General features: G+C 43.2%; 1 protein-coding gene and 1 long non-coding RNA gene across 5 annotated transcripts; both read right to left on the bottom strand.

Annotated features, from left to right (window-relative positions):
• Positions 1 to 2,546: 2,546 nt before the first annotated feature.
• LOC149984033 (uncharacterized) lies at positions 2,547 to 15,128 on the bottom strand. Its single transcript, XR_016495297.1, has 2 exons — positions 14,847 to 15,128; positions 2,547 to 4,394 (listed from the first exon to the last, which is right to left on the bottom strand). It is a non-coding gene; the product is annotated as an uncharacterized LOC149984033 (long non-coding RNA).
• Positions 15,129 to 15,607: 479 nt separating this feature from the next.
• On the bottom strand, positions 15,608 to 23,240 carry LOC110521895 (protein yippee-like 3). 4 transcript variants are annotated; one of them, XM_021599836.3, is made up of 5 exons: positions 23,127 to 23,240; positions 20,702 to 20,820; positions 18,488 to 18,531; positions 17,668 to 17,776; positions 15,608 to 17,499 (listed from the first exon to the last, which is right to left on the bottom strand). In XM_021599836.3, exons 2-5 carry the CDS (start codon positions 20,816 to 20,818, stop codon positions 17,410 to 17,412), a joined length of 360 nt encoding a protein of 119 aa, XP_021455511.1. In that variant the 5' UTR covers positions 20,819 to 20,820; positions 23,127 to 23,240; the 3' UTR covers positions 15,608 to 17,409. The 4 variants fall into 4 exon arrangements, with proteins under 4 accessions (XP_021455511.1, XP_021455510.1, XP_021455512.1 ...); XM_021599835.3 differs by having other exon boundaries at positions 22,096 to 23,213; XM_021599837.3 differs by lacking the exon at positions 23,127 to 23,240 and adding an exon at positions 21,819 to 22,033.
• Between the last annotated feature and the right edge of the window lie 2,439 nt (positions 23,241 to 25,679).

Genomic DNA, 25,679 nt, shown 5'->3' with positions numbered 1-25,679 from the left:
TCATGTGTTGAACATTCCAAATTGTTTGCATAGTCAACTTAAACACAGGTCTGACACACACACTTACCCAAATAGACATGCCGCCAGGGGTCTTTTCACAATCCCCAAATCTAGAACAAATTCAAGAAACCGTACATTATTATATAGAGCCCTTATTGCATGGAACTCCCATCTCATATTGCTCAAATTAACAACAAACCTGGTTTAAAAAAAAACAGAAAGCAACACCTCACAGCACAACGCCTCTCCCCTATTTTACCTAGATAGTTTGTGTATGTAGGCTGTGTACTTTTTTTTATGTACAGTTGCAAGACAAAGTATGTGAACCCTTTGGAATTACCTGGATTTCTACATACATTTGATCTGATCTTCCTCTATCTTTCTTTATCTGTCCACAACAATAGACAAACAGTGTGCTTAAACAAATGACACACACATTATTGCATTTTCCTTGTCTATATTGAATACATCATTTAAACATTCAGTGTAGGTTGGGAAAAGTATGTGAACCCCTAGGCTAATGACCAAAATCTAATTTGAGTCAGGACTCAGCTAACCTGGAGTCCAATCAATGATACAAGATTGGAGATGTTGGTTAGAGCTGCCCTGCAATATGAAAAACACTCACAAAATCTGAGTTAGCTATTCACATGAAGCATTGCCTGATGTGTACCATGCCTCGAACAAAAGAGATCTCAGAAGACCTAATATTAAGAATAGTTGACTTGCATAAAGCTGGAAAGGGTTACAAAAGTATCTCTAAAAGCCTTGATGTTCATCAGTCCACGGTAAGACAACTTGTCTATAAATTGAGAAAGTTCAGCACTGTTGCTACTCTCCCTAGGAGTGGCCGTCCTACATAGGTGACTGCAAGAGCACAGTGCAGAATGCTCAATGAGGTTAAGAAGAATCCTAGAGTGTCAGCTAAAGACTTACAGAAACATCTGGAACATGCTAACATCTCTGACGAGTCTACGATACGTAAAACACTAAACAAGAGTGGTGTTCATAGGAGGACACCGCGGAAGAAGCCACTTCTGTCCAAAAAAAAACCATTGCTGCACGTCTGAAGTTCGCAAAAGAGCACCTGGATGTTCCAAAATATTCTGTGGACAGATTAAAATAAAGTTGTGTTGTTTGGAAAGAACACGCAACACTATGTTGGTGTGCAGTGACTTCTCTCCACACATCTAAACCTCATCCCAACTGTAAAATATGGAACTGCTTTGCTGCCTCAGGACCTGGACAGCTTACTATCATTGACGGAAAAATGAAATCCATGCTTATCAAGACATTTTGCAGGAGAAAGTAAGGCTATCTGTCCACCAATTGAAGCTCAACAGAAGTTGGGTGATGCAGCAGGACAATGACCCAAAACACAGAAGTAAATCAACAACAGAATGACTTCAACAGAAGAAAATACGTCTTCTGGAGTGGCCCAGTCCTGAATCCTGACCTCAACCCAATTTGAGACGCTGTGGCATGACCTCGAGGGCGGTTCACCCCAGACATCCCATGAATATTGCTGAACTGAAACAGTTTTGTGAAGAAGAATTGTCCAAAATTCCTCTTGACCGTTGTGCAGGTCTGACACGCAACTACAGAAAACATTTGGTTGAGGTTATTGCTGCAAAGGGAGCGTCAACCAGTTATTAAATCCAAGGTTCATATACTTTTTCCACCCTGCACTGTGAATGTTTACACGGTGTGTTCAATAAAGACATGACAACGTATAACTGTTTGTGTGTTATTAGTTTAAGCAGACTGTCTTTGTCTATTGTTGTGACTTAGATGAAGATCAGGTCAAATTGTATGACCAAATTATGCAGAAATCCAGGTAATTCCAAAGGGTTCACATACTTTTTCTGTAAGTAGTTCTGTCCTTGAGCTGTTCTTGTCTAATGTTCTATATTATGTAATGTTTCATGTTTTGTGTGGACCCCAGGAAGAGTAGCTGCTGCTTTCGCAACAGCTAAATGGGATCCTAATAAAATAACAAAATACTAAATAGTCCTAATTGTACCTCATTGAAAATGTAATTTACAATTTGTTATATGATAATAATATAGATGATAATATTGAGGATTTAAGAAGTTCCACTTCTTCTGAATTCACCCTACTATATTTCTGTTAGGTGCCATTGGAATAAACAGGATAACAGTACTCCAAGTACCAGAGCCCTGCGTAACCTAAGTACAGGGGGTCCCTAATATAAAATTGATCTCTTTCGTCACACCCTGATCTGTTTCACCTGTTCTCGTTATTGTCTCCAACCCCTCCAGGTGTCACTTGTTTTCCCCAGTGTATTTATCCCTGTGTTTCCTGTCTCTCTGTGCCAGTTTGTCTTGTATGTTCCAAGTCAACCAGCGGTTTTCCCCGTTCTCCTGCTTTTTGCTATTCTCCTTTTTCTAGTCCTCCCGGTTTTGACCCTTGCCTGTTTCTGGACTCTGTACCCACCTGCCTGACCATTCTGCCTGCCTTGACTATGAGCCTGTCTGTCACGGTTGTCGTCTGGAGATAGAGAGGAGGATCAAGATGCGGCGTGGTAAGTGTTCGTGATTTTTTAATAGAAAAGCTGAACACTTTCAAAAACAAAACAACAAAGTGACAACCGTGACGCTACTGAAACACAGTGCTAACAAGCAACATAACATAGACAATCACCCTCAACCCACAACGACAAAACATATAAATACACAAAGCAAACTATGGTCAGGGCGTGACAGTACCCCCCCACCCCCAAGGTGCGGACTCCGGCCGCAAAACCTGAACCTATAGGGGAGGGTCGGGGTGGGCATCTGTCCGCGGTGGCGGCTCTGGCGCTGGACGTGGACCCCACTCCACCATAGTCTTAATCCGCTTCTGTGGCCCCTTAGGAACGGTGACCCTCGCCGCCAACCTAGGACTGGCAACCCTACTAAAGGGCCCCACTGGACTGAGGGGCAGCTCGGGACTGAGGGGCAGCTCGGGACTGAGGGGCAGCTCGGACTGAGGGGCAGCTCGGGACTGGCTGGCGGCTCTGGCAGCTCCTGGCTGGCTGGCGGCTCTGGCAGCTCCTGGCTGGCTGGCGGCTCTGGCAGCTCCTGGCTGGCTGACGGCTCTGGCAGGTCCTGGCTGACTGACGGCTCTGGCAGGTCCTGGCTGACTGACGGCTCTGGCAGGTCCTGGCTGACTGACGGCTCTGGCAGGTCCTGGCTGACTGACGGCTCTGGCAGGTCCTGGCTGACTGACGGCTCTGGCAGCTCCTGGCTGACTGACGGCTCTGGCAGCTCCTAGCTGACTGACGGCTCAGGACAGACTGGCGGCTCTAGCAGCTCAGGACAGACGGGAGACTCTAGCAGCTCTGGACAGACGGGAGACTCTAGCAGCTCTGGACAGACGGGAGACTCTAGCAGCTCTGGACAGACGGGAGACTCTAGCAGCTCTGGACAGATGGGAGACTCTAGCAGCTCTGGACAGATGGGAGACTCTAGCAGCTCTGGACAGACGGGAGACTGGCAGCTCTGGAGAGGAGGAAGGCTCTGGCAGCGCTGGAGAGGAGGAAGGCTCTGGCAGCGCTGGAGAGGAGGAAGGCTCTGGCGGCTCAGGACAGGAGTAAGGCTCTGGCAGCACTGGAGAGGAGGAAGCACTTGTAGGCAGAAGACGGAGAGACAGCCTGGTGCGGGGGGCTGCCATAGGAGGGCTGGTACGTGGAGGTGGCACTGGATAGACCGGACCGTGCAGGCGCACTGGAGCTCTTAAGCACTGAGCCTGCCCAACCTTACCTGGTTGCATGCTCCCGGTAGCCAGGCCAGTGCGGCGAGGGCTGTGCTGGTGAAGCGGGGACACCATGCGTAAGGCTGGTGCCATGTACGCCGGCCCAAGGGGACCATGTACGCCGGCCCACCGGGGACCAGATGCGTAGAGCCGGCTTTATGGCACCTGTCTCGATGCACACTCTAGCCGGGCCGATACGAGGAGCTGGAATGTACCGCACCGGGCTATGCACCCACACCGGGGACACCGTGCGCTCCACAGCATAACACGGTGCCTGCCCGGTCCCTCTCGCTCTCCGGTAATCACGGGGAGTTGGAACAGGTCTCCTACCTGGCTTCGCCACACTCCCTGTGGTGCTCCCCCCCAAGCCCCAAGTCATTTTTGGGGCTGCCTCTCTGGCTTCCTACCGCGCCACCGTGCTGACTCCATTCGCCGGTATCCCTCCTCACACTGCTCCAGAGAATCCCAGGCGGGCTCCGGCACTCTCCCTGGGTCGACCACCCACCTGTCTATCTCCTCCCAAGTAGTGACACAGTCCAGATCTCGCTCTCATGTCCAGAATTTCTGACATCGCTGCTGCTGCCCGTTGCCACGCCGCTTGGTCCTTTTGTGGTGGGTGATTCTGTCACGGTTGTCGTCTGGAGATAGAGAGGAGGATCAAGATGCGGCGTGGTAAGTGTTCGTGATTTTTTAATAGAAAAGCTGAACACTTTCAAAAACAAAACAACAAAGTGACAACCGTGACGCTACTGAAACACAGTGCTAACAAGCAACATAACATAGACAATCACCCTCAACCCACAATGACAAAACATATAAACATACAAAGCAAATTATGGTCAGGGTGTGACACTGTCTGCCACTCTGTACCTCCTGGACTCTGATCTGGTTTTGACCTTTTGCCTGTCCACGACCATTCTCTCTCCTACTCCTTTTGGATTAATAAACATTGTAAGACTCCAACCATCTGCCTCTGCATCTGGGTCTCGCCTTGTGCCTTGATATCTTTCCTCCATTGGAAAAGCCTATGAGACTGCCCTACTTTAGCTAGATATGGTTGGTAAAGTGTGACAACTAAATAAATGAATTACAAAAAATAAACATAGTATGCACATTTACATCAATTTGGCACAGTGCATTTTTCATGACAGTTTTATAACCTTCACAGAAAAAAAGCTATGTCACTGATCCATTGATAATAGGACTCATCATGAATATAACCCATTTTAGCATGGACATTGCCATTGAGGGCTTCCACCATTTTAAAGTAGTCAACTGGGTGGGGATTCCTATGAGTTGGGCGCAAAACGTACTACTTTAAAATGGAGATTGCCTCAATGGCGCTGCACATAGACAGGTTGGCTAACAATGTCACGAAAACGATGTACGTGCTTCCATTTATGTTTAAAATAAACATTGGAGACTAAATATAGCTTACACGTGTTGTCAACAATCTACATCAACCTCATCTGTTTTACCCCATGTGCACGCGTCCAACCTGTCTATGCTGTCACAGATGCTATAATGGCATAAAAAAACAAAAATATAAACGCAACATGTAGTGTTGGTCCCATGTTTCATGAGCTGAAATGTTACATATCTAATTTTGTGCACAAATGTGTTTACATCCTTGATATGATGAGCATTTCTCCTTTGCCAAAATAATCCACCCACCTGACAGGTGTGGTATTTCAAGAAGCTGATTAAACAGCATGATCATTACACAGGTGCACTTTGTGCTTGGGACAATTAAAGGCCACTAACGTGCAGTTATGTCACACAACACAATTCCACAAATGACTGAAGTTTTGAGGGATCGTGCAATTGGCATGCTGACTGCAGGAATGTCCACCAGAGCTGCTGCTAGAGAATTTAAAATGAATTTCTCTATCACAAGCCGTTGTTTTGTCGATTTAGAGAATTTGACAGTACGTCCAACCGGTCTCACAACCACAGATCATGTGTATGATGTCGTATGGACGAGCGGTTTGCTGATGTCAACATTGAACATAGTGCCCCATGGTGGCGATATGGTATGGGCAGGCATTATCTACCAACAAACACAATTGCATTTTATCGATGGCAATTTGAATGCACAGAGATACTGTGATGAGATCCCACAGCCCCATATCACAAGAATCTGTACACAATTCCTGGAAGTTGAAAATGTCCCAGTTCTTCCATGGCCTGCATACTCACCAGACATGTCACACATTGAGCATGTTTGGGATGCTCTAGTTGAAGTGTATGACAGTGTGTTCCAGTTCCCGCCTATATCCAGCAATTTCTCACAGCCATTGAAGAGGAGTCGGACAACATTCCACAGGCAACAATAAACAGCCTCATCAACTCTATGACAAGGATATGTATCTCACTGAATGAGGCAAATGATGGTCACATCAGATACTGACTGGTTTTCTGATCCACTCCTCTACTTTTTTTTACGGTATCTGTGACCAACAGATGTGTCATGACGTTGGCCTGGGGATAGGTTTATGACAGTCATAAATACCCCCCCCCCCCTTTTCCTCTCTCTACCCTACTGATGTGACATTTGAAAATCCCTTGGTTAACATAGAGGTTCTGGGAACATCAGAAGGTGGGGGGAAATGAACTATTTCTGGTAATCCGACCAATTGAACATATGTGGTGGTACTTAATGAATATGATGTCAGTTCGTTTGTCATCTGAGACAGTCTCATCAATGATAGGATTACAAACTCTACAGTGGAAAGTCTGCACATTGTAGTTATCGGATTCACATGGAATTGTTGTTCAATGTAAATGTTTTAATAAAAAATGATTGGTGAAGAGATTAAATGTAATTTTAGCTTCCAAATGAGAGATTTGGATTTTCATAAGGTTAGGGCTCTGCTCAATCAGTGGCCTGCCCATGTGAAGAGACATGGGTTATAAAACTTTTCAAACACACCCTTCTCGCTCCACTATATAAAGCCTTGGCGAAAATGTAACCTCCTGTTCCGAGGATGTGAGGACGACGGTCCATACGTTAAAAGGACTAACATGTCAACTACAGAACTAAGCCAACCTCAGCGTGAGCTTTGGTTGCGAATGGTATGAACTTGAACTCTTATTCACTACAGAAGTGATACCTCCTAGCCGTTGAGTTAGCAACAGCAGCTGCAAACGTGGGCTAGGAAAGAACAGACAGAGGATCCCGTCTACCACACAACGACGTTACTACAACGTATCCAATTTACTACCAGATACATTCTTCAAAGGACAAAGGACTCAGTTGGGCAACACGGCCTTCCATCTACCACCAACCTACCGAAGCGCAGCTCAGAGTAAATATTTATTGCATTTTCCTTTTCCAAATGAGCGGTAATTTAGAATGCATAAGATACTGTATTTACGATAGAGACATCGCTTCTCCCTTTGTTCCTCAGTCTTCCCGCTCTTTCACTCAAACCCAGACCCTTTTCTTTGGGTAACCAGCTGTCATATCTGTTCTGCGCGCTTGGGACGTTTTCCTTTATGCCGTAATTTGTAATCAAGGTATGATTAATTCTGTGCTAATGTAATTCTGTGTGATTAGTTAGGTATTTAGTAAATAAATAATTAAACCCAATTTTTGTATTGCTGATTCAACTTGTTAGCCAGGGTTCGTGAATATAACCAAGAGAGACTGAAATAAGGTGACGATTAATATTGACTGCTATTGATGTAAAATATTACTAGGTCTTTAAGAGTTTATTCGGAAGATAAAAGCTCTATAAATATTATTTTGTGGTGTCCCGACTTTCTAGTTAATTACATTTACATGATTAGCCCAATCAGCTAATATGAATTACAGAGAAAGGATTTTATAGAATAGCATCTCATATCACTTAATCCGGCATAGCCAAAGACACGACAGATACATACAGTGCATTCAGACCCCTTCCCCTTTTCCACATTTTGTTACGTTACAGCCTTATTCTAAAATGAATTTAAAAAATAATAATCTCATCAATAATGACTAAGTGAAAACAGGTTTTGATTTTTTTGCAAATGTATTAAAAATAAACGTACATTCAAACGTGCATTCAGACCCTTTACTCATTACTTTGTCAAGAGGTTTGGATACGAATACACTGTATTACACTACACTACATGACCAAAAGTATGTGGACACCTGCTCGTCGAACATCTCATTCCAAATATGGAATTGGTCCCCCCTTTGCTGCCACAACAGCCTCCACTCCTCTGGGAAGGTTTTCCACTAGATGTTGGAACATTGCTGCGGGGACTTGCTTCCATTCAGCCACGAGCATTATTGAGGTTGGGCATTGATATTCCAATATATCACAAAGGTGTTCGATGGGGTTGAGGTCAGGGCTCTGTGCTGTGCAGGCCAGTCAAGTCAACACCGATCTCGACAAACCATTTCTGTATGGACCTCGCTTTGTGCAAGGGGCCATTGTCATTACAGTTGGCACTACGCATTCAGGCAGGTAGCGTTCTCCTGGTATCGGCCAAACCCAGATTTGTCCGTTGGACTGCGTTTCCACTACTCCAGAGTCCAATGACAGCGAGCTTTACAGGCTTTACAGGCTTTTTTGCGGGTGCTCAGCCATGGAAACCCATTTAAGGAAGTCCCGACAAAGTTTTTGTGCTGACGTTACTTCCAGAGGCAGTTTGGAACTCGAGTGTGTGTTGCAACTGAGGATAGATGATTTTTACGCGCTACATACTTCAGCACTTGGCGGTCCCGTTCTGTAAGCTTGTGTGGCCTACCACTTTGCGGCAGAACCGTTGTTGCTCCTTGACGTTTCCACTTCACAATAACAGCACTCATTGAGACTGAGGCACCTAGTGCAGGGCAGAGATTTGATGAACTGACTTGTTGGAAATGTGGCATCCTATGACAGTGCCACACTGAAAGACACTGAGCTCTCCAGTAAGGCCATTCTACTGCCAATGTTTTCCTATGGAGATTGCATGGCTGTATTGGAATATCAATTTTTATACACCTATAAGCAATGGGTGTGGCTGAAATAGCAGAATCCATTCATTTGAATCCATTAATTTGTGTGTATATACAGTACCAGTCAAAAGTTTGGACACCTACTCACAAGGGTTTTTCTTTATTTTTACTATTTTCTATATTGTAGAATAATAGTGAAGACATCAAAACTATGAAATAACACATGGAATCATGCAGTAACCAAAAGTGTTTTAACAAAATCTAAATATATTTTAGATTCTTTAAAGTAGCCACCCTTTGCCTTGATGACAGCTTTGCACACTCTTGGCATTCTCTCAACCAGCATCACCTGGAATGCTTTTCCAACAGTCTTGAAGGAGTTCCTACATATGCTGAGCACTTGTTGGCTGCTTTTCCTTCACTCTGAGGTCCAACTCAACCCAAACCATCTCAATTGGGTTGAGGTTGGGTGATTGTGGAGGCCAGGTCATCTGATGCAGCACTCCATCACTCTCCTTCTTGTTCAAATATCCCTTACACAGCCTGGAGGTGTGTTGGTTCATTGTCCTGTTGAAAAACAAATGATACTCCCACTAAGCGCAAACCAGATGGGATGGCGTATCGCTGCAGAATGCTGTGGTAGCCATGCTGGGTAAGTGTACCTTGAATTCACTGACAGGGTCACCTGCAAAGCATCCCCACACAATCACACCTCCTCCTCCATGCTTCAGAGTGGGAACCACGGTGGGAACCACATGCGGAGATCATCCGTTCACCTATTCTATTCCGTGTGAGACGGTGGTTGGAACCAAAAATCTCAAATTTGGACTCATCAGACCAAAGGACAGATTTCCACCGGTCTAATGTCCATTGCTCGTATTTCTTGGCCCAAGCAAGTCTCTTATTCTTAATGGTATCCTTTAGTAGTGGTTTCTTTGCAGCAATTTGACCATGAAGGCCTGATTCATGCAGTCTCCTCTGAACAGTTGATGTTGAGAAGTGTCTGTTACTTGAACTCTGTGGAGCATTATTTTTGGGCTGCAATTTCTGAGGCTGGTAACTCTAATGAACTTATCCTCTGCAGCAGAGGTAACTTTGAGTCTTCCTTTCTACCCCTACCATGTCACAACACTACGGATTGGCTCAAACGCATTAAGGAAAGAAATTCCACAAATGAGCTTTTAACAAGGTACAGCTGTTAATTGAAATGCATTCCAGGTGACTACCTCATGAAGCTGGTTGAGAGAATGCCAAGAGTGCAAAGCTCTCATCAAGGCAAAAAGTGGCTACTCTGAAGAATCTCAAATTTAAAATGTATTTTGATTTGTTTAACACTTTTTTGATTACTACATGATTCCATATGTGTTATTTCATAGTGTTGACGTCTTCACTATTATTCTACAATGTAGAAAATAGTCAAAATAAAGAAAAACGATGGAATGAGTAGGTGTGTTTAAACGTTTGACTGGTACTGTATATAAATGGACAAAGCCATCAATCATGTGACACCATTCATTCTTATGCTAAGACTCAATAGCGCATTGAAGCCAAATTAAGTTGGTTAAGATTAAGATGGTATCTCATTGAGACATGCACAGTCTGAGCTGCTCCAGCAAGTGACGTTGCAGGCTAACTCAGTGCTGCACCCTCTCATTGAGGAACAACATTTTTGGGCTCCTGAGTGGCGCAGCAGTCTAAGGCACTACATCTCAGTGCAAGAGGCGTCACTACAGTCCCTGGTTTGATTCCAGAATAGATCACATCCGGCTGTGATCGGGAGTCCCATAGGGCGGCGCCCAGTTGGCCCAGCATTGTCTGGGTTTGGCCGGGGTAGGCTGTCATTGTAAACAAGAATTTTGAACTGACTTGCCTAGTTCAATTAAGGTTAAATAAATACAAATATTTTTAAAAGGCTGACCGGAGTACTGCAGGCTGCCATTAGCCACTAAATTATCCTTATATCCTGTGTTCGATTTTAAAATAATCAGTTCAAGGACATACATCTTTATTTACATGAAGATTGACATTTTTCCATTCACTATAATGGTGGATCCTTTTTTCTGCTAACAATATCTGCAGTACCGCGGTCACCCTAGAACCTCTGTGGCTTCAATGAGGCGCAGTAGTTCTCCCCTGGTCTGTTCTAACACCTTCGAATCCGAGGCCATGACAGTGCTTCCGTTGTGGGTGCGGTAGCTTATCAACCTTTATTTGCGTGCAATTAACATATATGAATAAACATTACCATAACGACGGTTCAAACACTTAAAAGACACACCCTATCCCCTCAGCCCACAAATTAAGTGGATACATACCCTACATTACTCATCTCATATGTATATACTGTGCTCGATACCATCTACTGCATCTTGCCTATGCCGTATGTACCATCACTCATATCTTTATGTACATATTCTTCATCCCTTTACACGTGTGTGTATAAGGTAGTTGTTGTGAATTGTTAGGTTAGATTACTCGTTGGTTACTACTGCATCAAATCAAATCAAATTTTATTTGTCACATACACATGGTTAGCAGATGTTAGTGCGAGTGTAGCGAAATGCTTGTGCTTCTAGTTCCGACAATGCAGTAATAACAAGTAATCTAACTAACAATTCCAAAACTACTGTCTTGTACACAGTGTAAGGGGATAAAGAATATGTACATAAGGATATATGAATGAGTGATGGTACAGAGCAGCATAGGCAAGATACAGTAGATGGTATCGAGTACAGTATGTACAAATGAGATGAGTATGTAAACAAAGTGGTATAGTATAGTATAAAGTGGCTAGTGATACATGTATTACATAAGGATACCGTCGATGATATAGAGTACAGTATATACGTATGCATATGAGATGAATAATGTAGGGTAAGTAACATTTATATAAGGTAGCATTGTTTAAAGTGGCTAGTGATATATTTACGTCATTTCCCATCAATTCCCATTATTAAAGTGGCTGGAGTTGAGTCAGTGTCAGTGTTAGTGGTGGCTGTTTAACAGTCTGATGGCCTTGAGATAGAAGCTGTTTTTCAGTCTCTCGGTCCCAGCTTTGATGCACCTGTACTGACCTCGCCTTCTGGATGATAGCGGGGTGAACAGGCAGTGGCTCGGGTGGTTGATGTCCTTGATGATCTTTATGGCCTTCCTGTGACATCGGGTGGTGTAGGTGTCCTGGAGGGCAGGTAGTTTGCCCCCGGTGATGCGTTGTGCAGACCTCACTACCCTCTGGAGAGCCTTACGGTTGAGGGCGGTGCAGTTGCCATACCAGGCGGTGATACAGCCCGCCAGGATGCTCTCGATTGTGCATCTGTAGAAGTTTGTGAGTGCTTTTGGTGACAAGCCAAATTTCTTCAGCCTCCTGAGGTTGAAGAGGCGCTGCTGCGCCTTCTTCACGATGCTGTCTGTGTGAGTGGACCAATTCAGTTTGTCTGTGATGTGTATGCCGAGGAACTTAAAACTTGCTACCCTCTCCACTACTGTTCCATCGATGTGGATAGGGGGGTGTTCCCTCTGCTGTTTCCTGAAGTCCACAATCATCTCCTTAGTTTTGTTGACGTTGAGTGTGAGGTTATTTTCCTGACACCACACTCCGAGGGCCCTCACCTCCTCCCTGTAGGCCGTCTCATCGTTGTTGGTAATCAAGCCTACCACTGTTGTGTCGTCCGCAAACTTGATGATTGAGTTGGAGGCGTGCGTGGCCACGCAGTCGTGGGTGAACAGGGAGTACAGGAGAGGGCTCAGAACGCACCCTTGTGGGGCCCCAGTGTTGAGGATCAGCGGGGAGGAGATGTTGTTGCCTACCCTCACCACCTGGGGGCGGCCCGTCAGGAAGTCCAGTACCCAGTTGCACAGGGCGGGGTCGAGACCCAGGGTCTCGAGCTTGATGACGAGCTTGGAGGGTACTATGGTGTTGAATGCCGAGCTGTAGTCGATGAACAGCATTCTCACATAGGTATTCCTCTTGTCCAGATGGGTTAGGGCAGTGTGCAGTGTGGTTGAGATTGCATCGTCTGTGGACCTATTTGGGCGGTAAGCAAATTGGAGTGGGTCTAGGGTGTCAGGTAGGGTGGAGGTGATATGGTCCTTGACTAGTCTCTCAAAGCACTTCATGATGACGGATGTGAGTGCTACGGGGCGGTAGTCGTTTAGCTCAGTTACCTTAGCTTTCTTGGGAACAGGAACAATGGTGGCCCTCTTGAAGCATGTGGGAACAGCAGACTGGTATAGGGATTGATTGAATATGTCCGTAAACACACCGGCCAGCTGGTCTGCGCATGCTCTGAGGGCGCGGCTGGGGATGCCGTCTGGGCCTGCAGCCTTGCGAGGGTTAACACGTTTAAATGTCTTACTCACCTTGGCTGCAGTGAAGGAGAGACCGCATGTTTTCGTTGCAGGCCGTGTCAGTGGCACTGTATTGTCCTCAAAGCGGGCAAAAAAGTTATTTAGTCTGCCTGGGAGCAAGACATCCTGGTCCGTGACTGGGCTGGATTTCTTCCTGTAGTCCGTGATTGACTGTAGACCCTGCCACATGCCTCTTGTGTCTGAGCCGTTGAATTGAGATTCTACTTTGTCTCTGTACTGGCGCTTAGCTTGTTTGATAGCCTTGCGGAGGGAATAGCTGCACTGTTTGTATTCGGTCATGTTACCAGACACCTTGCCCTGATTAAAAGCAGTGGTTCGCGCTTTCAGTTTCACACGAATGCTGCCATCAATCCACGGTTTCTGGTTAGGGAATGTTTTAATCGTTGCTATGGGAACGACATCTTCAACGCAAGTTCTAATGAACTCGCACACCGAATCAGCGTATTCGTCAATGTTGTTATCTGACGCAATACGAAACATCTCCCAGTCCACGTGATGGAAGCAGTCTTGGAGTGTGGAGTCAGCTTGGTCGGACCAGCGTTGGACAGACCTCAGCGTGGGAGCCTCTTGTTTTAGTTTCTGTCTGTAGGCAGGGATCAACAAAATGGAGTCGTGGTCAGCTTTTCCGAAAGGGGGGCGGGGCAGGGCCTTATATGCGTCGCGGAAGTTAGAGTAACAATGATCCAAGGTCTTTCCTCCCCTGGTTGCGCAATCGATATGCTGATAAAATTTGGGGAGTCTTGTTTTCAGATTAGCCTTGTTAAAATCCCCAGCTACAATGAATGCAGCCTCCGGATAAATTGTTTCCAGTTTGCAAAGAGTTAAATAAAGTTCGTTCAGAGCCATCGATGTGTCTGCTTGGGGGGGGATATATACGGCTGTGATTATAATCGAAGAGAATTCTCTTGGTAGATAATGCGGTCTACATTTGATTGTGAGGAATTCTAAATCAGGTGAACAGAAGGATTTGAGTTCCTGTATGTTTCTTTCATCACACCATGTCACGTTGGCCATGAGGCATACGCCCCCGCCCCTCTTCTTCCCAGAAAGATGTTTGTTTCTGTCAGCGCGATGTGTGGAGAAACCCGTTGGCTGCACCGCTTCGGATAGCGTCTCTCCAGCATTGTCGGAACTAGAAGCACAAGCATTTCGCTACACTCACATTAACATCTGCTAACCATGTGTATGTGACAAATCAAATTTGATTTGACGTACCATGACGTCTGACGAGTATTTGTAACTGATGTGAAACGGCTAGCTAGTTAGCCGGGTGCGCGCTAATAGCGTTTCAATAGGTGACGTCACTAGTTCTGAGCCTGAAGTAGCTTTTGTGGAGCGATGGGTAACGATGCTTCGTGGGAGGCAGTTGTAGATGTGTGCAGAGGGTCCCTGGTTCGAGCCTTAGGTAGGGGCGAGGAGAGGGACGGAATCTATACTGTTACATATACACTTGTAGGGTAAGGGAGGAAGGAATGATTTTTAAATGGTCCACCTTTGGCCGGAAATAAACGTCACTCTTTAATTCCGCGATGATTGTATTTTCAGCCACGGGTAGCTTTATATGCGCTACAGTCAATTATGAGTGCATGTATACTTATATTAAATATATACTTATTAATTTACACCTACTGTATGATAGCTAGCGAACCAATTTGCTAATGTTACTCTGCCTAGCTGGAACTCCCGAAGAAGGAAAATGTTTTATTTCTACAATTTCCAAAAGACAAAACAAAAACATTTACTTTTTACGTCGTAGCAACATTTAAACTTATTTGCATTCGTTTTTACTTACTTGTATGTCTATTGATGTTGTTTTCGCGGACTTTTCTTAGCGGATGTACAATCGTCGAGAAGTGAATTATGGGGAGTTTCAGGTCCCGGAGTGAACATAATTAATTGTACACTCGCAAAGCCGACTAAAAACGAGGGCTGAGGGACTAACGCTGCAAACCTCCCTTGCTTGGCTAATCATTTGGACCACCCACTAACTATCCTCAAAAATCCGACAAGGCGCACTGCGTGGTTTTACAAGGCAATCTATCCCCGCTCTTCCAAAGAGAAAGTGACAGTTTTTAGTTCCGTGCGGTGATAGCGTGGTGTTTGAATTTATTCTGATTACATGATGATCGAGGATTGGGTGACATAAAACAAATATATATATTACACACATATGTCGCTCTTATCCATTATAATCTTATAATGTAGGCAAACCTTACCCGCACTATATGTGCGAGCTGTTGTCTAGAGCGCACGTGCCAAGACCGGAGTGGCACATTTGCCATTTAATGCAACAGCTGTGACAAAATTATTGCTAGAGTTGAAATTGCGAGTTGAAAATATATTGAGAACTTTCGATTTTATTCGGTACATGACAACTTAAGCGAAAAAGTACCTTTTATTATGCACTACGTCATAACGCACTGCTTTTTATTAGCAACTGGTCCATTTGGTGGAAAAATGTGAATATTTGGTTTATGCAAGATTTTGAAATATTCGATAAAATCTTTCACCAATTGGATGGAAACATAGCTACTGTAATAAACAACAGGCATGTATATTTACCACATACTTTAATGTTGCAAGTTCAGGTTCAAATAAAACACTTCAATGAAAAGCTTACATAGTCACCATCTGCTACATAATTGTAGATATATCAATCCTGTTTGATATTACACACTGCTCTCTAATATTATCAAATAAATGCTTATGTACATGCTGCTCAGTGTTAAGCTGTATTTACAAGCTTGATCTCAAATGGAAATAATGTAAAAATGGATATCCAATTACATCAGAAACAATAGATTTTACCCCCAAACTAAAGTATTTGCTAACTGTCTAGAAAGTACTGTATCTGATCATACAATCTTACACTCACACTTCTTACACGCTGTATAAACACCCACCATACCATAAAATGCATACCCACAGGCAGCTTACAGAGAGAATACCCATACGCCAAACATTTACACACAGTATTCAAACTCACATGGGTCAATCGCACAGAAACACTTACAAACTGTAATGCTGCAGCCCTTGACATTATTAACAACGGAATACATTGATTGCCATTTAAAGGATAAAAAACATGACCAATGTTATATTGATGACATTTTAAAGTGAACTTTAACCCCGCAGACACACCCTACAGTATTGCACTTCATACTCCAACAGTAACATGACAGAGCAGCACTAAACATAATTACTTTTTTTCCAACTCTGCTTGCACCATCAAACATTAAGTATGAAGTTTAAAAAAAAAACACACACACACAAAGCAAGGTATAACTTGCTTTTTCACTCATTCACCTAAACTCCAAAAAAAGGAACAGCTTTCAGGGCGCTTTGTCTCAACCCTGTGAATTGCACTTAATGAGAGAATTTCGTTTTTTTGATAACTGCAATCCCACACAGACGCACGGATTACATGAGTAGGATTTAGTGAGGTTGCTAAGGTGGTCGCACTGCAACACACACACTCGTAAACACACAACTCACACATGCCCAAGTGTATACAAACTCTCGCTCGCGCTCACACACACAGCCTGTACTCGCTAATTCTCTACCACAATAAAACTAAACATTGGGATATTGACAAAGGTGCTCCCGTAACTGGGGTAGGTTTTATATGAAACTCATTAAACCTACGAGTGTGTGTATGTATGTATATATCTCACACAAACACAGAGTATACAAAAACATTAAGAACACCTGCTCTTTCCATGACAGACTGACCAGGTGAATCCAGATTAAATCTATGATCCCTTATTGATGTCACTTGTTCAATCGACTTCAATCAGTGTAGATAAAGGCGAGGAGACACGTTAAAGAAGGACTTCTAAGCCTCGAGGCAATTGAGACATGGATTGTGTATATGTGCCATTCAGAGGGTGTATTGGCAAGACTAAATATTTAAGTGCCTTTGAATGGGGTTTGGTAGTAGATGCCAGGCGCATCAGATTGTTTCAAGAACTACAACGCTGCTGGATTTTTCACACTCAACAGTTTCCTGTGTGTATCAAGAATGTTCCGCCATCCAGCCAACTTCACAACTGTGGGACGCATTGGAGTCAACATGGGCCAGCATTCCTGTAGAACGCTTTCGACACCTTGTAGAGTCCATGCCCAGACTAATTGAGGCTGTTCATTAAGAAGGTGTTCCTAATGTTTGGTATAGTCTGTGTGTGTGTGTATATATATATATATATAAACATCACATGCTACTCTTGGCAAAGCTGTATGAAGTGACGGAGTGGCAGAGCCGATGGCCCTTACGCAGGGTGAGGGGACACACATTCAGGCCAGGAAGAACAATGGATGAGGGATGAAACATCAATGAAAACATCTCCCTTCACCTCTCAGTCCCAGCCGTTGTCCTTTATCATGTGGGACAGCTCAATGATGAACTTCCCCTCCTTGTACTTCTGACTCAACTCAAAGGCCTGCTCCTGTAGGGATAGAGATGGTGGGGGGGATAAGAGGCTGGAGTGCATAGTAGACAAGCTTAAAAGACATCCACATTTTTTGAGAATTGGGGATTGAGGATATTATGAGTTATTTTACAGTGTGTAGACATAGATAAGTAGCATAGTATGTGTGTGTGTGTTTGTCCTTACGTATTTCCAGCCCAGTGTGGTATGGCAGTTCTCACAGTAGATGTCTGCCACAGCGTGGAGCCCGGTGAGTAGCAGCCTCTCCTCGGCAGGACCACAGCCCACGTTCACCCTGAAAACATCCGGAACAAGAACCACAGGTTAATTACCGACATGGTTCCCCGCCACAAATGTCTGTTTTGTGACCTGACCTAAGCCTATCAGATTTTCTGGTGACCAGCCAGATAAGCATATATATTTATATATATTTTTTTAAAACAAGAAATGTGATAATGCTATCCAGAACCTAATATTTAGCCCCAAATCGGAGGGTGTTTGCTATGCACCAGCTGAGAAATGACATGCTAACTATCAAATGGAGCGGCAGGTAGCCTAGTGGTTAGAGCGTTTGGCCAGTAACCGAAAGGTTGCTAGATTGAATCCCCGAGCTGGCAAGGTAAAAATCTGTCATTCTGTCCCTGAACAAGGCAGTTAACCCACTGTTCCTAGGCCATCATTGTAAATAAGAATGTGTTCTTAACTGACTTGCCTAGTTTAAAAAATGAATTCAAACTACAGCAAACAGAAGGTAACTAGTACGTGACATTCACTTTTAGAATAGTGAACTGTCTTGTATGGCTTACAGGACTAGAGTAAACACACTAAAGTGGCATAAGGAGAACCTGGCAGATGCATGATAATGGCAGTGTACTGAGGCTTGAGCGGTAACTAAGGTGGGACTGTGTTTTAGGGACCTAAAAGGGATACTATTTTGCTCATTAGTTATGGGTACACTGTGTAGGCTATATGGCCAATACACTGGATGACATGTAAAGATACTCACACAGAGTTGAAAAGGTAAGCACGTCCCTGGCTTCCCTGAAAAGACTGGACGACAGAAAAAAGAGAATGAACTCAAATGTGCCACAAAGACAGGGAGAGAGAGAGGGAGAGCGACAATGCAAGAAATGTATAATTTTTCAGTTTTTGATTTGTTAAAAAAGTTTGAAATATCCAATAAATGCCGTTCCACTTCATGATTGTGTCCCACTTGTTGTTTATTCTTCACAAAAAAATACAGTTTTATATCTTTATGTTTGAAGCCTGAAATGTGGCAAAAGGTTGCAAAGTTCAAGGGGGCCGAATACTTTCGCAAGGCACTGTATATATTTTTAAACCTGCATATTTAGTTAATATTGCCTTTAACATGAATTTCTTTTAAGTAGGGAAATTGTGTCACTTCTCATGCATTCTGTGCAAGCAGAGCCCGGGTATATTCAGAAGTTTGGGCTGCCTGGCTCGTTGGGAACTGTGTGAAGACCATTTCTTCCCAACAAAGACCATAACTAATTTGCCAGAATTGTACATAATTATGACATAACATTGAAGGTTGTGCAATGTAACCGCAATATTTAGACTTATGGATGCCACCTGTTAGATAAATTACGGAACGGTTCCGTATTTCACTGAAAGAATAAACGTTTTGTTTTCAAAATTATCGTTACCAGATTTGACCATATTAATGAACTAAGGCTCATATTTCTGTGTGTTATATTTTAATTAAGTCTATGATTTTATATTTGATAAAGCAGTCTGAGCGGTGGTAAGCAGCAGCAGGCTCGTAAGCATTCATTCAAACAGCACTTTCCTGCATTGGCCAGCAGCTCTTCGCTGTGCTTCAAGCATTGCGCCGTTTATGACTTCAAGCCTATCAACTCCCGAGATTAGGCTGGCAATACTATAGTGCCTGCCTGTAAGAACATCCAATAGTCAAAGGTATATGAAATACAAATGGTATAGAGAGAAATAGTCCTATAATAACTACAACCTAAAACTTCTTACCTGGGAATATTGAAGACTCATGTTAAAAGGAACCACCAGCTTTCTCATGTTCTGAGCAAGGAACTTAAACGTTAGCTTTTTTACATGGCACATATTGCACTTTTACTTCTCCAACACTTTGTTTTTGCATTATTTAAACCAAATTGAACATGTTTCATTATTTATTTGACACTAAATTGATTTTATTGATATATTAAGTTAAAATAAGTGTTTCAGTATTGTTGTAATTGTCATTATTACAAATAAATAAATGTATAAAAACAATCGACCGATTTAATCGGTATGGGCTTTTTTTGGTCCTCCAATAATCGGTATCGGTGTTGAATAATCATAATCAGTCGACCTCTACTCTGAACAGTTTTGAACCCAAAAAAAGTACCGGTTTATGTAGTTCCTTTCTGTTTATTTTCTTACCTGTGAAATCAACAGTTTCTACATTTAGCTCAGTAAATGATTTCCCAATCAGTGCGGATAGAGCAGGAAAGCTAGTTGCTTACATGCGTGATGGACAGACAAGTGTAGCCTATTTCGCAAGGTGTGACTGAAATCTTATGGGTCAGGAGAGAGGGTTGAGGAGCAGGCTTGAAGTGCTAGGCATCTTGCTATGACATCCATTATCTGAATTAGGTCCACAGAATTATACCTAGGCGGAGCAGCTTCTATGAGGGAACTTTGAACTAGCAAGCTAACACTTGTGTTTGCAGAACGGCACCAGAATAAAAAATAAGTCCAACGTGAAATGTGATAACTAAGCAGTTAACTGACATTGAAAAAGTAAATCCATTATTCTCTAGCTAATTAAAAATGTCTATCCAGTCTTCTTATGCTTCTAACATCAGTACAGTAGCCTATGCTTCAGAGGGGGGAGGGGCAGATCGCCTGTGTGTGTTTAGTCTAAGATTTTCAGCTTGCAGACAGACACTGGAATATGTTTCTGAGTGATAGAGAGGGTTTTGCATAGGCGCTTTGTTGCGTTTTATTTGTGGGACTAGGAAAAAAATGCCTGGAACATAAAATAACATTAACTGGTTTTCATGCTTTTAAAATAATGGTTCTCTTATGGAGCAGTATGGATCACTTTCGTTCTGTATCTGTTATTGAAAAATGACATTTTCCAGTTTTCTGTTCTGTTCCCTGAACCGGGTTCCAACCCCTGCATCCAACACAATTATATGGAATTTAACCCACTGGCCATAAACGGTCCCTGTAGTCTCACCTTGGAGATGAGGTCATCATGGTTGGCCAAGTGTGCTCGGCAGTGAACACAGCTGTACCTCCGGTGGCACGAGTCTAGGTATGCCTGGAACGTCTTAGCCTTCGTCAGCTTCACCATGTCTGAGGAGATAGAGAAGAAAACAGAGAGACTTAGCGATTAACAGGAGAGACAGAGAGGATATTGGGCATTCCTGGGGCTCCTAACGCTAGGCTACTCCTAAATGTGATCGTGGTAAACCCTAAATTTCACTATTTGTGAAGTGTAGTAACTATGAGAAAATGCCATTTTATAAGCTTATTTGCCAAATAGGGTTAGGCAAATTTGGGTAAACACAAACAAAAAACGTATGATTCCCATGGCTTTCAACTGAAAAATGCAAGAGAAAGAAACAAGTTCAATAACAGTTGGCTGTCTGTCCTCTGTCCTGTCCAGTAATGCCAGCATTGTAGAAAACGCATGCACTCAACTGTTAATTTCCTCCATTTAGGCATGACACCTTGAGTGTCAAAAAATGTCAGAAGGAATCACACAATAATTAACTAACTGTATTATTAGGAGTGGGAAACAGGTCTGGGCGCATATTAGTGACTTTATTTTAAGCCATATGCATGTCTAATTCACAGCACACTTCCTGGTAAAATTACAGCAGGGTCCGTGCTATCAAGCGATCCTTGGAACGTCCCTACCTATTGAAGTTTGCATTTGATATGTTTTAAGTAAGGGTTTACGGTTAGGGGTTAAGTTTTGGGTAGGGACGTCGCAAGGATCCCAATAACTCTGACCATTGCACCAGACAGAACACAACATGCATTGACCTACTTTACTGTACCAGCTAAACCCGACGATGTATGGTCAGTTAGAAGCGCTCCACAGATGGATGAGGAAAATGTGTTACTTTTTACTCAAGTCTTATGTCATTTAAAACGGTTAAATGTCCGTGTGAAAATCCATTAGTGTAGCTAGAGTAATTTCAAAATAACGCCTCGGTATTAATGCCACGGCATACACAAGAACAAGCAAAACATCACTCTGATCCTTGCAATTTTGCTGGCCTGATAACGTTGGCGGACTCGCCCCACATTCTGACAAAGCAACTAGCTAACGTTAGCTAACTTACGTTACTGTTACATAGGCAGCTAGCCAATAATTCCCCAAAACGATGCATACAGTGAATTATTCATCGACCGCCTTCCTCTGTAGCTAGCTATCCATTTTAGCCAACTATCGTGAGAGACTAGCTAACATGTTGACGTTAACTTGCTAGCTAGCAACTGAACCATAATCTGAGTTTAGAGAAGACGCTGATAATGTTTACTGTAAACCCGCCATTTCAGGTTTAGCTAGCAACCTACATGGAAGGAAATACAAGCACAATAGAATAGCCCTGGACTCACCTAAAGTAGTTATCGGGGTTTCAGTGGAAGACCTAATTTGAACGAAGATATGACCAGCAACTAAGATGGTCAACTAAGATGCATCAGTAAATTGCTAAATCGTCTAGGAGATAGCTTGTTGGGTCACTTCTTCAGCAAGAAACCATCGGACAGATGGATCCAAACAAACAAGAAGAATCGTGGTGCAGATTTTCTCTCGGTCTCTCACACTTGACAACAGGAACACGTTTTTCATCGGAGATGAAACAGTTTCGTGTATGTTGTAGTTAAAATAACAATAGCTACTCCGACTACGTTTTTTGCAGATAGGATATTTTCGTGGTGACGGACAAACTGCAATATTATGCAGTGTTTGTTTACAAAGCTGGTTAAGGAGGCGGAACCAAACACGTCACCAGCTACAAAACAATCCCCTACGACCAATGGGAATCGTCAGATTGACTGGGGGGAATGTAGGTCGAACAGTTTTAAATTGAATTTGTACTCATTTCAATGAGGAGATTCGACCGGGCGCCATGTAGGCATGGCTGAAAGTTTATTGCATTCGATTCCCAGGCATGGTTGTGAGCCATGTTTCTGAAGCATGAACAATGCTGCCTTGTTGACAACATAACCAAGCGGTGCAGATTTGTTCGATTTGAGCAGGGCGCTTCGCGCTCACCCAGTCACACGACGGGCTATAGGCACATTTAACCCGGGCCAGTTTAATAGAACAATGCCATAGTTATGGTACTTTCAAGACAACTGGGAACTCGGGAAAAAGGTAATTTAAAAAAATCGTGACGGCAGTGATCTTCTGGTCGGTAAATCGGAGCTCTAGAAATATGCCCAAATTTCCGAATTGTAATTCCGAGTTGGATGACCTTTCAAAACGATTTTTCCTAGTCGGAGCTCGTTTTTTCCCAAGTTTCCAGGTTGCTGGAACCATTAGCCTCTGCCGAGTCCAGATATACTTTTGAGGAGAAAAAAAAAAAAAAAGGATACTTTTGAGGAGATGGGAAGGAAGCTCAATTGGAATCGTATTTACGCACATTGTGTACGCTGCAAATGCTTTGTCAATGGGCAGCTCGGTGCATTCTCGGACAGGAGATCACTCCATCAAGGAGGGAATGGAAGTCAATTGGGCACTAGGTCAAAAACTCAACATTAGCACGAATTACGTGAACCACAGCAGGTTGGTGGCACCTTTAGTTGGAGAGTACGGGCTCGTGGTAATGTCTGGAGCGGAATTAGTGGAATGGTATCAAACACATGGTTTCCATGTATTTGATGCCATTCCATGTTTGTCCTTCCATGTTTGCAATTCCAGCCGAGCCGTCCTCCCCCCAGCAGCCTCCTGTGAAGAACAAGTTCAACTACAAATATTTTCTGAAATGTGAAACGATTAACTTGCTCTCTGTAATGTCATATAGCTTTTAAATCGTGAGATTACCTAGTCAGGTTTCTCGACATAGAGCCCCACAGCGGAGGTGTCATAATACCCATAAAACCTAGCTGTCAAACAGGAAAATGGTTAATATCGTTTTTCCACCATTCATTTCTCCCATAAGGGATTTTAAAATAAGGTTTGTGTTTGGTGTGGGCTTACCCTGGCATGATGTTTCGATAACTATGTAAATCTCTCCTGGATAAGGTGACATATGTCTCTATTTACCCTCAGATTCCAAAATAGTAATTAGCATCAAAGTAGACTTTGTGCAAGATTACAAATCCCTGCATGTCATCTCTAGCTGACACCATTGCTAACAGGTATTGTGACCATTTTAAAACTTGCACAAGCCAGTTCACAGAATAGTCAATTTAAAGAAATGTAGCCAATTTATTAATTACTAAATTTAGCTAGCTTATATAGCTTAAACATAATTTTATTTATGAATGTAGTTAAGTAAAAGTTGTCAAATGGAAATATCAAAGTACATATACCACACAAAATTACTTAAGTACTATTCACCACTGCACAATACACAGACCTTATTTTAAGTATTTCTAAACTCGCTTATGGGAAAAATGATTGGAACCGTTTCACTGCAAGGTTTTATGGATATTATGACTCATACGGTGGTACTGTTCATATGCTAAACGGATCTAGGAAACACAGAAATTTCCGACTTGCTGAACGTGGTATATAACTACAACCAGTTAGCAAGTCGGAAATGTCAGAGTTTCTTAGGTCCGACTTGCACATGAATGTGGCGTCAAACCCTGACTTTTAGAAGGGATTGCTTGATGATTAGTTTAGCAACTGCATGACGCAGAATGACAACGTGAACACGATTGGTCAAAAGTCTGTTAGTGGGGCATTATATGTTTTACCATTCATTGGCCACTGAGATTCCTATCTCCTACTTTAAGTATCTCTGCTGAGTCCCCAACGACCAGATGTTCCGGTTTTCAGGGGAAATGGAAAGAGAGCCTGTGACTCAACTTCCTCTTTTGGACGTTAACAAGGCTACTCCACTGAGGTAGGGCGACTCCTTTCTATGGCGACACGCCATCTGTTCTCCTCCACATTTACTGGATTGGTTGAACAGTGCAGAAGAGAACCTCCCCCGACAAGTTTTTTTTCTCTCGTCAAGACCCGTATGTAGGGGAACTAGTTTCATAGGTTAAGCTATGTAGAAGTCATCTGAATCCTGTCCATGTTGTCCTTGGTCACGCATGAGAAAGATCAGAGATCCTATAAAATTATTCTAATTCTATGGATATGATACTGCAGCTCAAGACCGTATACTAGCTACAGTTTACTTGCTACATAACACAATAACTGTAGGCCTAATAAAGCAACTGGATTAACGAGCTCTGCACTGAAAATTGGTTATATGTCCTCGCTGTCAAAATGTAAAAACATAGGTGATTATTAGTGAGCTGGGCTGCAGGGGTGGACTGGGACAAGAATTCGACTTTGGCATTTTATCCATACCAGCCCACACCACTGCTCGTGCCGGCATCTCACCCCCACCACGGGGGGAGTGGTGCCCAGACCTACATCCACACCAGGCACCAGACATTCGCATCCACTCTAAGTTAAACTTAGACACAGGCAGTAGTATTGACACATAACATTGGCAGTAGGCCTACTAATATAGCCACTGTTAGATGGCATACCATCAAATCCACAAACAAAAATGAAAACAATGGGGCAAATTATTGTTCTAAAAACATAATTAAATCATTATACATGAACATGATTAGAAATGTACATTAGCTAAAGATCTGACTTGTGCTCAACTCTCAAGTCTGAAATTCTTATATAGATTTAGATGAACCAGTCCAGTGCCCTGTGTTTTCAGCTCTTATTCGTTGTGGCTGCTGTGTGTGTCACAGAAGGCTTATTTCTCCGAATTCTAAAGGACAAGGTCTTAATCTCTTAATACGTCTCTAAAGAGTTGTTTGAATTTATCTACTTATTATTTTAACCTATTTGCTATACTGCATCCAATGCACAGAGAACCAGGAAGTGCAGCCTTTGTTTCCCACTGGGACCTGACTGGCTGGTAGATTATTGTTAAGAACTGTGAACGGACTTTGACCATGGCCTGGGCTGAGAGAATGAGGAAGTGAAGCAAGTAAACACATAAATACTG

This window comes from Oncorhynchus mykiss, chromosome 4 (assembly GCF_057628025.1).
Source record: "Oncorhynchus mykiss isolate SJ-2025 chromosome 4, ASM5762802v1, whole genome shotgun sequence".
Classification (NCBI taxonomy): domain Eukaryota; kingdom Metazoa; phylum Chordata; class Actinopteri; order Salmoniformes; family Salmonidae; genus Oncorhynchus; species Oncorhynchus mykiss.
This window is presented reverse-complemented; position numbering and strand designations above follow the sequence as displayed.

Coding starts and splice junctions, on each gene's coding strand:
- LOC110521895 (XM_021599836.3), bottom strand. CDS start 20,818: ATGGTGAAGCTGACGAAGGCTAAGACGTTCCAGGCATACCTAGACTCG. Junction 18,532..20,701: donor ATGATGACCTCATCTCCAAG/GTGAGACTACAG, acceptor TCTGTCGTCCAG/TCTTTTCAGGGAAGCCAGGG. Junction 17,500..17,667: donor CCACACTGGGCTGGAAATAC/GTAAGGACAAAC, acceptor CTATCCCTACAG/GAGCAGGCCTTTGAGTTGAG.